At 51.7% G+C, this 12837-nt stretch overlaps 1 protein-coding gene across 1 annotated transcript; it reads left to right on the top strand.

The window, feature by feature from the left end:
• Positions 1-1839: 1839 nt before the first annotated feature.
• On the top strand, positions 1840-3515 carry LOC123397165 (peroxidase 57-like). The gene is made up of 3 exons (XM_045091818.1): positions 1840-1993; positions 2183-2403; positions 2592-3515. The coding sequence occupies exons 1-3, from the start codon at positions 1840-1842 to the stop codon at positions 3348-3350; spliced, it is 1134 nt and encodes a 377-aa protein (XP_044947753.1). The 3' UTR covers positions 3351-3515.
• The last annotated feature ends 9322 nt before the right edge of the window (positions 3516-12837 follow it).

The raw sequence follows: 12837 nt of genomic DNA, 5'->3' as shown, positions 1-12837 counted from the left end.
TAGGTGATCCCGGAGTGCCCACTATACCTTGCTCCATTAAAGGCAACTACGTTATAACTGCTTTATGCAACCTTGGATTCGGTGTTAGTGTTATGCCTCTCTCTCACTTTATCGCAGACTTGAACTGGATAAGTTGACACACACTAAAATCTCTCTGCAAATGGTCGGCAAATCAACTGCTTTCCCTATTGGCATTTGCAAGGATGTGCCTATTGTGGTTGCTAACGTCACTATCTTAACAGACTTTGTTGTTCTGGATATTCCCGAGGATGATGCCATGACGGTCATCCTTGGAAGGCCCTTTTTAAACACTTCAGGGGCTGTTATTGATTGCTACAAAGGCAATGTCACTTTCCATGTCAATGGTAATGAGCATACGGTACACTTTCCAAAGAAACAATATCGAGTACATTGCATCAATGCTATTGAAAAAACTTCATCGATTCTTATTGAGAGCTTTGAATGCCCTATATCTATTGTTAAGATGAAGTATGATTTGCTTGTTGGGGATATGCACATCCCCATTGAGGTAACCTAGTGACTATTTGAAAATTCTCTGTTTTCTTTTGCGATTCTAAAAAGTTTGTCAAGGAGACTTGATCAAACTCATTGACAGATTTCTTTCGATGAGCATGAGACGGATGAATCGAGGAGCCACAAACCTCTGTTCCAAGCTTTCACCTTCGGTTGCTTAGAAGAAAAATGATAGATTTAGCTTTAGTTTTCCCCGTTTTCTACCTTTTGCGTCCGTAGTAAAATACCCCGAAAATAAAAGTTTTCCGATTGTTGTGAAAATCAAATATGATTTTTTCTGGAATTTTTGAAAAATTCTGAGACGGAGAGCTAGTCAGGGGGCTGCACCAGTGGGCCACAAGCCCTGTAGGCGCGGGCACCCCCCTGGCCGGGCCTACCAGGCTTGTGGGGCCCACGTGTCCCCCCTCCACTTATTCCAGCTCCCATCTCCTTCTCCTACCTCCAGAAAAAATCGTTTCGCAGCTCAAACCCGTGCTCTTGCTCTTCTTGCTGCGATTTTCAGCAGAACGGATTGCCCTACTAAAGCACTCGGGGCCAGACACTGCACTGCCACTTCCACTCGGACGATCTCTGTCAAAACCATCCATGTGATCTCTACCCCTGTCAATCCCCCTCTGTGTGAGTACATTTCTTGCATCAAACCCAAGACTCGCTCATCACCAAATGGGCGCCTATCGTCGTAGTGTCGGGACACATACGTACCACTCCTCGGAGGAGAATGCACCCGACGGCGGTCATCATGGTGGTAACAGGGAGAAACCGGTTTCACCCCTGATCTGTGTGTTGACCCTCTCGGTAACCCCCGCCTCTACAACACTAAGGTGACCCTGGACTGTAAACTGAACGAACTGTATTTGCTCTAGGTGAATTACTGTGTAATCTATTGAGTGACTGTGATACAACTAAGTTTTGTTGCTGCACTGCCTGAAGCAAAGTACGAATCTGCTCAAGCCTCTACTAGCCTCTGAGTTTGACAGCTGAATAGAATCTTCTATCTTAGCGACTGCTGCAACATTTAGTGGCGGAGTACAAAACACCTCGAAATACCTGTGCGGTCCACTCGAAAAGTCTTATCGCTGACGCCGACTGGAAATCGGAGGACGATGACGGGTTGTCCACTCGACGGCTCTCCAGCTTCGTGTTCGCCACGACCGAACCCAGGCGGGCTCTCCATAGAACCCGCCATAAAAACCTCCGCTGCAGGATTGCATCTCTCGCACTCGGAAGGAACATTAGACTGATCCGACGCCGAGTCAATCGCGCCTCGAAGAGGTACAGCAGGCTCGATTGCCGCAATGTGCGGAGATGACGGAGATGACGCCTGGCGAGCCACCACGTGTTACACCCATCGCTGGAGTCGTGAGCGACCAGATCGCTTGTGATGACGAGCAGCGGGGCGAACAGTCGACACAGGAGTCAATGGCTGCCGAAGGAGAATGTCGTAGGAGCTTGTACGGAAGTGTGTCGCCCAGCGGACCGGGAGTGCCTCGACGTCTAGAGGCGCCTCCTGAAGGCATGCCGAATCATTGGCAACGAAGACGAGCACGCCAAAACAGATCTCGCCGCGGAAGAACGAATCGGAGCCGGAAGACATGACGGAGAATGAAAACCGTAAACTTACCGGAAGTCGCTTAGACGCATGACCCACGGTGGGTGCCAACTGTCGTGCTAGTGGTGGTGCTCGCCGTCGCCGTGCTTGGGCTTGCGACCGACGGCCAGGCGCAGCTGCAGAATGGGTTCTACACTGGCAAGTGCCGTGGCAACGACGTGGAGGCGGTGGTCCGTGGTATCGTCAAGGCCCCCTTCGCCCAGGACAGCGCCATCGTCGCCCACCTCCTACGCTTGCTGTTCCACGAGTGCGGCGTCAATGTATGTATTGTGTATAGGAGTATTATAGTACAGTAGTCATTATATTATACTAATGTGCTGTTTGATTCATACGTGCGCGCCATTAAATCTTCTACAGCACATCCACAGATAGATCGACTAACAAATCCGGTTTTTTTCCTTATTTCAAAACGGAAAACTAATCTGTTGGACTATATATACGTGTATAGGGCTGCGATGGCGGGCTGCTGATCGACGGCACCGGCACAGAGAAGACGGCATCACCAAACCTGAGCGTGAAGGGCTACGATCTCATCGCCACCATCAAGATGGAACTTGAGAGGCGGTGCCCCGGCGTGGTATCCTGCTCCGACATCGAGATCCTCGCAACCAGGGACGCCGTCAATGCATCCACGGGACAAGGATACGCGGTGCGCACCGGACGCAGGGACCGCCGGCGGTCCATAGCCACCGACATAAACCTTCCGGGGCCAGATTTCACGGCCCCGCAGGCAGCTGCTTTCTTCCGCACCCTCGGCCTCAGCTCGGACGACATGGTCGTTCTGCTGGGCGCGCACACGGTTGGAGTCACTCACTGCAGCATGATCAAGAAGAGTCGTCTTTACAGCTACGGCGGCAAGGCTGGTGCAACGGACCCGAGCATGGACCCGGAGCTAGCGTCCATATACAAGACGTATGTGTGCCCTAACACGGCATCATCCGATAACAACATCGTGTTTCTAGACGACCGGTCCAGCGCGTCCAAGCTGGACAACAGCTTCTACAAGATGTTGCAGCGCCGCCGCGGCGCGCTCATGGTCGACCAAAACCTCTACGGCGACGGCTCCACGCGTTGGATGGTCGACAGGCTCGCCAATACCGACCATTTCCGTTGGCTCTTCCCGCAGGCGCTCGTGAAGCTCGGGGAGGTCAACGTGCTCACCGGCACACAGGGAGAGGTCCGCAAGCTCTGCAGCAAGTTCAACTGATGATATCATCATCATTTTCTGAGGAAACATCCGATAAGGGCGAGACTTTTGTGTTTATTTCCAGTCGGATTGGTAGCAACATCTCTCTCCTTTTTTGTTTTGGTTGGATTCATCGTGATGTACTCTGTTTTGACCGCACGTTCGATTCATTTAATTTGTTTTCCATTGAATAATTTCTAATAACATGAACGATTGAGATCAACATCAACATAATTGATATCAAGTGTTAGTTTGGAGAGAAAGGATTGTGTGCGTTGATAATTTCATTGATCGTGCAACAGTCACATATATAGATACAAGGGATGCGGCCGGTGTCTTGTCTCCCAAAAAATAAGTAAATACAGAAGGGAGAGAGACACTACAGGTACGACATACAAACCACCTACATACGTACATACATGTTCAATACCCCCCGCAGTCGAAGTGTTGCCGGTGACGCAAAGTGTGGACCGAAAACTCTCGAAGGTCGAGGTAGGGAGTCCCTTCATCATCACATCGTTGAACTGTTGATCGGTGGCCACATGCAAGACTCGAACACGACCAAGGGCGACGTGCTGTCGAACGAAGTGGATGTCGAGCTCAATATGCTGCGTCCGGCGATGATGAACAGGGTTGGCAGCGAGGTACACCGCTGAGAAGTTGTCACATTAGACAATCGTGGCCTTGGGAACCTCACATAGCAACTCCTGGAGCAGCTGTCGGAGCCACGAACACTCGGCGACGACGTTAGCCACAGCTCGGTACTCAGCCTCGGTGCTCGATCGTGAAACCGTGGGCTATCGTTTCGATGACCACGAGATCATAGAGGGGCCGAGGTAAACACAGTAGCCAGAGGTGGAGCGTCAGGTGTCGGGACACCTAGCCCAGTCGGTGTCGGAGTAGGCGACGAGGCTAGTGTCGGGGGAGGCTGTCAGGGTGAGACCAATAGCCGTGGTGCCACAGATGTACCGCAGGATGCGTCGAACCAGAGCCCAATGGGTGTCACGTGGGGCGTGCATATGAAGGCACACCTACTGAACATCATATTGAGGATCCGGCCGCGTCATCGTCGGGTACTGGACAGCACCGACGATGGAGCGGTAGAAAGGGGCGTCGGACGCCGTAGATCCCTCGACGACGGACACCTTCGCCTTCGCGTCGACAGGCGTGGGAGAAGACTTGCAATTAAGCATACCCGCTCGCTCGAGGAGCTCGTGAGCATACTTCTGCTAATGCAGAAAGAAGCCAGTGGCACATCGAACAACCTCGATGCCGAGGAAGAAGTGGAGAGCCCCCAAGTCCTTGAGGGAAAACTCGGTGCCAAGAGGAGTCGTGATCTGTTGTAGGAGCGTTGGTGATGATGCAGACAGGATGATGTCATCAACATATAGGAGGAGGTATGAGGTTACGGCGCCCTGGCTATAAACAAACAGGGAGGCATCGGACCGTGTGAACCGGAATCCCTGCTGGTGAAGAAAGGCCACAATCCGTTGGTACCAAGCTCGAGGAGTCTACTTCAACCCGTAAAGAGAACGGGAGAGGAGGCACCCATGGTCTGGCAAAGTGTCATCAACGAAACCAGCAGGCAGCTGGCAGAACACCTGCTCGTCGAGATGGCCATGCAAAAAAGCATTTTACACATCGAGCTGGTGAACTGGCCAAGCGCGAGAAGCAGCTAGCCGGAGCACGACACGAATCATGCCCGGTTTGCCAACCAGGGCGAAGGTGTCGGTGAAGTTCAAGCCGACACACTGTCGAAAGCCATGCACCACCCAACGCACCTTATAGCGCTCGAGTGAACCGTCAGGGGAGGTCTTCTGGTGAAAAACACACTTGCCAGTGATGACATTGGCATGGGGAGGTCACGACACAAGCTGCCACGTGCGGTTACGCTGAAGAGCATCGAACTCCTCGTGCATCGCAGCTAGCCAGTGCGGAACCTGAAGGGCTGCGCGAACGGAGGTGGGTAGTGGAGACAGAGCCGAGGTAGACGCCGATGTGGACGCAACACCTGCATACTCGACATCAGGGTAGCGCGTGCTAGGACGGACAGTCCGAGTCTGAGCCCGAGTGACCACACCGGTGAGAGGTGCGGCCGCTACCAGTGGAGCCGAAGGGGAGACTCGTGAGGATGATGTCGAGCCGGGCTCCGAGGGCGTGGTGACGGCGCCTAGCGGGACTGAGCAGGAGGCCTCAGCGTCGGAGGCACCGGAGGCAGGGACAGCAGGGGCGTCCAAGAATACAACTGCGCTCGTAGTGTCGCGGGAGGGTGTGGCCGAACCCAGGGCAGGCTCGACAAAAGATGGAGACACAACCGGGGCAGTGCTCGACGGCGAAGTGAGGGGCTCGCCAAAGGTGGTGGTAGGGGCGAGCCGCACCGCAGAAGGCGCAGAAGGGAGCACGGGTGGTGATGGTACCTGCTGAAACGGGAACACGAACTCATCAAACTAAATGTGTCGTGATGTGTAGACTCGGTGGGCCACTGGATCATAGCACCGGTAACCTTTTGTGTTGGTCGGATAACCAAGAAAGATGCAAGGAACCGACCGTGGTGCAGGTTTGTGAGGTGCGGTGGACGCTGTGCTAGGATAACAGAGACACCCGAAAATATGAAGACCATCATAAGATTGGGCCATACCGAAGAGGAGTTGGTGAGGAGGATAGTTCCAGCGAGGGCGACATGGGCGGATGTTAATGAGAAGGCTGGCGGTGGCGAGAGCATCCGGCTAGAACCTAGGGGGAAGATTGGAGTGGAAGAGCAACGTGCGGACACAGTCGCTGAGAGTGTGAATGACACGCTCAGTATGACCATTTTGCTGAGAGGTGTAAGGACAAGTGAGACGAAAGACGGTGCCATGAGACGAGAGGAGGTGTCGAACGACGGCGTTGTCAAACTCTTTGTTGTTGTCAGTTTGCAATGCAAGGATAGGAAGACCGAACTGTGTGGTGACGTAAGAATAAAAGATGGTGAGTGTGGCGAGGGTGTCGGATTTACGACGAAGAGGGAATGTCCACACATAATGATAAAAATCATCCAATATCACCAAATAGTATAGGTAGCCCGTGTTGCTTGCAATCGGGGACGTCCAAACATCACTATGCAATAATAACTGAAACGGAAAGGTGGAAATAGTTGTAGACTCGCTAAAGGGAAGATGAACATGCTTGCTGAGATGGCACACTTCACATGTATGGTTTTCAACCTTATTACATGAGAATGAAAAACTCTGAAGAATCTGACGTAAAACTGTGGAGTTGGGATGACCGAGCCGAGCGTGCCAAAGATCGACACTGGCGACGAGGACTGCTGAACGGGTGGCGGTGGTGGAGGTGGAGGGATGCATCGGGTAGAGGTCCTCAGGGCTATCACATCGGTGGAGAACCATCCGTGTACGGGCATCCTTCACAGAAAAACCAACAGCGTCAAATTCGACAGTAAGAGGATTCTCACGAGCAAGACAACGAACAGAACAAAGGTTTGTGACTAAGTCAGAAGAGACAAGGACATTAGACATGTTAATAGGAGTAGAAGAAGATGGAAAAGATGTATGACCGACATGTGTAATGGGTAAAGAGGAGTTGTTGGCAACGGTGATATGAGTTAGGGTAGAAACGAGAGTGGAGTATATGAGGTTACCGGGATGAGATGTCACATGATCAGTGGCGCCCGAGTCCATGTACCAGTCACCTCCGCCACTGTAGTTGCCAGGGGATGGTGCCGAGTGTAAGGCGGCAACGAGGGAGGGATCCCATGGAGGCGGCACCTGGGGCGGGTAGAACCCGTCGTAAGGTGGCGCGGGCGCGGCACCATAGCCACCCGAGGCCAGCGATGCAGGAAGAGCCGGTAGGGCGCGACATGAGGTGCGGGCGCGGCTCCTGGCCCGGTGAGATAGGCCTGATGGCTCGGCGGAGCTGGCCCGAGGAGGCCCGGGGCGGGGTCCTGCTACCTCTTGTGCTTGCGTTGGTTTTTCCCTTGAAGAGGAAAGGGTGATGCAGCATGATACGTCTCAAACGTATCTATAATTTTTGAAGGTTTCATGTTGTTATCTTGTCATCTTTGGATGTTTTATGTACCTTTTGTATCTTTTTGGGACTAACTTATTAATTCAGTGCCAAGTGCAAGTTCCTGTTTTTTCCGTGTTTTTGGCTCTTTTCAGATCTGATTTTGGAACAGAGTCCAAACAGAATAAAATCCCCGAAAAGAATTTTTTTTTCCCGAACGGAAGAAGATCAGGGGGCCTGTGGGCCAAGCCAGGAGGGCTCCAGGGAGCCCACCAGCCCCCACTCCGCCACCAGGGGGAGGCGGCGGTGGCAGGGCTTGTGGCCTCCCTGAGCGCCCCCTGACCTAGATCTTTGGCCTATATATTCCCTAAAATACAACAAACAATCAGGGGATCCACAACAATACTTTTCCACCGCCGCAAGCTTCCGTTTCCGCGAGATCTCATCTGGAGACCCTTCCCAGCGCCCTGCCGGAGGGGACTTTGGAGTTGGAGGGCTTCTTCATCATCATCATCGCCCCTCCAATGACTCATGAGTAGTTCACTTTAGACCTACGGGTCCGTAGTTAGTAGCTAGATGGCTTCTTCTCTATCTTGGATCTTCAATACAAAGTTCTCCATGATCTTCATGGAGATTTATCCGATGTAATCTTCTTTGGCGGTGTGTTTGTCGAGATCCGATGAATTGTGGATTTGTGATCAGATTATCTATGATATATATTTGAGTCTTTGCTGATTTCTTATATGCATGATTTGATATCCTTGTAAGTCTCTCCGAGTCTTGGGTTTTGTTTGGCCAACTAGATCTATGATTCTTGCAATGGGAGAAGTGCTTGGTTTTGGGTTCTACCATGTGGTGACCTTTCCCAGTGATAGTAGGGGCAGCAAGGCACACATTAAGTAGTTGCCATCAAGGGTAACAAGATGGGCTCTGTCAAGATGGGCTCTTGCTTAAGGCGTTACTCTGTTCTTTTGGACTTAATACACTAGATGCATGCTGGATAGTGGTCGGCGTGTGGAGTAATAGTAGTAGATGCAGACAGTATCGGTCTACTTGTTTTGGACGTGATGCCTATAGATATAATCATTGACATAGATGACGTCACGGCTTTGCGTGGTTCTATCAATTGCTCGACAGTAATTTGTTCACCCACCGTCTACTTGCTTTCATGAGAGAAGCCACTAGTAAACACTACAGCCCCCGGGTCTATTCACATCTATCGTTTCCACTTTCGCTTTTACTTTGCTTTGTTACTTTGTTGCTTTCAGTTCTCACTTGGCGAACAATCTATAAGGGATTGACAACCCCTTCATAGCGTTGGGAGCAAGCTTTTTGTGTTTGTGAAGGATCTTGTGATACTCCTCCACTGGATTGATACCTTGGTTCTCAAAACTGAGGGAAATACTTACCAACGCGGTGCTACATCACCCTTTCCGCTTCGAGGGAACACCAACGCAAGGCTCCAAGGCCACGGGGGAAATCATTTGCATATTTGCCTAGGAAGTCCCTTAAGGCGTAGCCGTAGCAGAAGGATTTCTGGTGCCGTCGACACGACTATTCCTGGCGCCATTGCTAGGGAAGCACAGCTGACATCACAGCACAGTAGTAGTAAGTATTTCCCTCGGTTTAAGAACCAAGGTATCAATCCAGTAGGAGTATCAAGACAAGTCACCAATGTACCTGCGCAAAAACAAACAAACTTGAACCCAACGCTATAAAGGGGTTGTCAATCCCTTCACGATTATTTGCAAGGTGAGATCTGAAGGTGGAAAGTGCAACAAAGTAAAAGTGTAGAGCTGAATATGATGTGAAGTAGACCCGGGGGCCATAGTGTTCACTAGAGGGTTCTCTCATGATAGCAAGTATTACGGTGGGTGAACGAATTGTTGTTGAGCAATTAATAGAATCGCGCAAAGTCATGATGATATCTAAGGCAATGATCATACATATAGGCATCACGTCCGAGACAAGTAGACCGATACTTTCTGCATCTACTGCTATTACTCCACACATCGACCGCTATCCAGCATGCATCTAGTGTATTAAGTTCATAACAAACGGAGTAACGCCTTAAGCAGGATGCCATGATGTAGAGGGATAAATTCATGCAATATAATATAAACCCCGTCTTTTTACCCTTGAAGGCAACAACACGGTGCGTGCCTCGCTTCCCCTCCTGTCACTAGGTGAGGACACCGCACGGTATGAACCCAAAACCAAGCACTTCTCCCATTGCAATAATTATAGATCAAGTTGGCCAAACGAAACCCACAACTCAAAGAGAATTACAAGGATACGAAATCATGCATGTACGAGATCAGAGGAGACTCAAATAATATTCATAGATAATCTGATCATAAATCCACAATTCATCGGATCTCGACAAACAAACCGCAAAAGAAAGTTACATCGGATAGATCTTCATGAAGATCATGGAGAACTTTGTATTGAAGATCCAAGAGAGAGAAGAAGCCATCTAGCTACTAGCTATGGACCCGAAGGTCTGTGGTGAACTACTCACGCATCATCGGAGAGGCAATGGTGTTGATGAAGAAGCCCTCCGTGTCCGAATCCCCCTCCGGCAGGGCACCAGAACGTGCCCTAGATGGGATCTTGCGGAGACAGAAGCTTGCGGCGGCGGAAAAGTATTTTCGTGGCTCTCTTTGGTGGTTTCAGATTTTTGGAGAATTTATAGGCGGAAGAACTAGGGCAGAGGAGCCACGGGAGCCCACAAGCCTGCTAGGCTCGCCCCCCAAGCCGGGGCTAGTGGGCTTGTGACCTCCCCCGAGGTCCTTTGCCTTGGTTCTCAAATTCCCTGCGTATCTTCTGTTATGGAAAAAAATCATTCCGTAGGTTTTATTCTGTTTGGACTCCGTTTAATATTCTCCTCTGAAAAAGGTCAAAAACACGGAAAAAACAGAAACTGGCACTTGGCACTGAGTTAATAGGTTAGTCCCAAAAAAGATATAAAATAGCATATTCATGCATACAAAACATCCAAAGTTGACAAGATAATAGCATGGAACCATAAAAAATTATAGATACGTTGGAGATGTATCAGGGCCCGCGGCACGGGCATGGAGTACGCATGGACGACACCCGTCCATGGGTTGATGTTGTAGGTCAAGGCGGGGAGGGCTGGTGTTGGCGAGGAGCCCCCCAGGACGTCGGGCCGCCCCCTTGCTGCTGCTGCTGCTTGCGGCCACCCCCCACGGCGGTTGCCGCGTCGCCCACCGCCATGCTGCTGCTGTTGGGGAGCGGCAGGAGGAGCGGGAGCCGCATGCGGGAGAGGGTAAAACCCCAGAAGCGGGTGAGGCGGCTACTGTTGCCGAGGCGCACACGGGGCGGGATGTTGCGGGGCACCACGAGAAGTACCGGCGGCGAGGGCCTGGTGCTGCATGCGCTTCTTCACCCCTTTCATCGAGCGCTCCTCGAACTTCAAGTATGCCACACACTTGGAGAAAGAGGGGTCCGGCATCAAGGTGAGGTTGCTGACGGCGTTACCGAAGTCCTCATTGAGGCCAACAGTGACAGTGCTGAAAAGAAGGTCATCATCAACCTTGGCGCCAATGTCATGGAGCTCATCCGACAGCTGCTTGAGGCGGCGGCGGTAGTCCTCGATGGAAATCCTGCTGCAGAAAAACGCGGCGCTGAAGCTTGTTGTCGGTGAAGAGTCCATTGAGCTTGTCCCACATGGTGCGGACATCATCTCCATCACTCACGACGGTGTGAAACAGGTCCTTGGATATGGTAGTGAAGAACCACCAGATGAGGGTAGCTTTGATCGCGAGCCACTCGGGATCATCTCCCATGAGACTCTACTTGACGGCAGCATCGATGTGATCCACGAGATTCTCCTCGCGGAAAAAAAGCGAGAAGTAGGTTTTCCATGTGTAGTACATGGAGTTGGTGGCGTTGAGGATCACAGGAACTCGGTCTTGGATGGTGATGTCGCGGATGGCGGTAGGATCGGGACCGGCGAAGGGGTTTGTGCGGGATGAGGCGACGAACATGATGGTGCGCAAGGTGAAGGGCGACACTAGGGTTTAGGGAGGGATGTTGGCGGCGCGGCGGTGATGAGTGGTGCGACTGCGCGGGGGGGGGGGGGGGGGGGTGCAACGGAGGGGAAGGAATTGGCGTCGGCGCGGGGCTGCGGCCCGAGGCGGCGGCTGGGGTGTGGCGCGGCTGCAGAAGAGTAGGTGCAGGGCGTGGAGAGACGGGGCGGCGGCGCGGAGCGGCGGCGTCGGCCCGGGGCGGCGGGTAGGGTTGCGGAAGATTAGGAGAGGATCGATAAGGTGAATGATACCATGTTAGTTTGGAGAGAAAGGATTGGGTGCATCGATAATTTCAGTGATCGTGCAATAAGCACATATATAGGTACAAGGGATGCGACTGGTGTCTTGTCTTCCAAGAAACAAGTAAATAGAGGAGGGAGAAAGACACTACATGTACGTCATACAAACCCAGACCTACGTACGTACATACATGTTCAACATTAAGCATATATACATTTCTCTCGCATATCTCTACTATATAAAAGAGCTAGCTAGTTGGTAATCATGGTGCTTCCGGCATCAGTCATCTAGAACCGTTCATGTGTATCTACCGCATGAATGGAAGTTGTGGTGTTACAAGAGACACAGCATTCTGTAGAAAATCTTTTAATCTCTCGATACCGGACCCTTAGAGCAACTCTAGTACATCCCGCAACAACTCATATACTGTAAAAAGAGTATACGATTCTCCCTTAACTAAATTTGCGGTACCGCGCGGCATTGTACGGAACGGATCCCATAAAAATAGTCAGCGGTCAAATGTGAAGCTTGGATTACAGCTGATGTACTGGTAATATTTGACATTTGGACCCCCCCCCCCATCGCGTCCCGTCGCCCCCGCGAGCGACCGAGAGGGCGAACCCTAGCAGCCGGCTTCCTCCCCCCTTCCTTCGGCCCCCCTTCCCCGCTGTAGTCGATCGGCACGTGCCGTCGGGCGAAGCCCTGATGGCGCCGGGGGCGGCGGGCTTCCTCTCCCATCCGCTGGGATCTTGGGCTGGCGCGGAAAGCCTGGTCGCGCGGAGGCGTCGTGCTCGCATGGGACCGGCGGTGCGGCAGCTGGCGCGTGCGACGGCGGCGGCGGCATGGGCGCGGGCTCGCGGTGCGGTGGCTGCGCGCAATCCGATGACACTGAAGTTTGATGGAATTATTCGGTGGACGCAACAGTTTTGAGACACTACATCTTTCGTTGATCCTGTGGTGCTCGCATTTTGTCTTTTATTTTTCTTTTGTCTTTCTTTTGAGCATGATTATGCTGTCTGACCCAGCACCTGTCGTTGGCTGTATGAGTTGGTTGCTTTGTATATAAAATGGGATACCTTTTTCGATAAATGTGAAGCTTACTAGTGTGTAGTTGAATTTACAACAAGGTCCTTCGTGATAGTATATAGATTGCAATTAGGGGGAGTGGCGCTTTGGCTTCCGGGTGAACGTTATCTAAGAAAAATATTAAA

This window comes from Hordeum vulgare, chromosome 5H, assembly GCF_904849725.1.
Source record: "Hordeum vulgare subsp. vulgare chromosome 5H, MorexV3_pseudomolecules_assembly, whole genome shotgun sequence".
Classification (NCBI taxonomy): domain Eukaryota; kingdom Viridiplantae; phylum Streptophyta; class Magnoliopsida; order Poales; family Poaceae; genus Hordeum; species Hordeum vulgare.
Note: the sequence above shows the minus strand (reverse complement) of the source record. Positions and strands in the feature narration are given on the sequence as shown.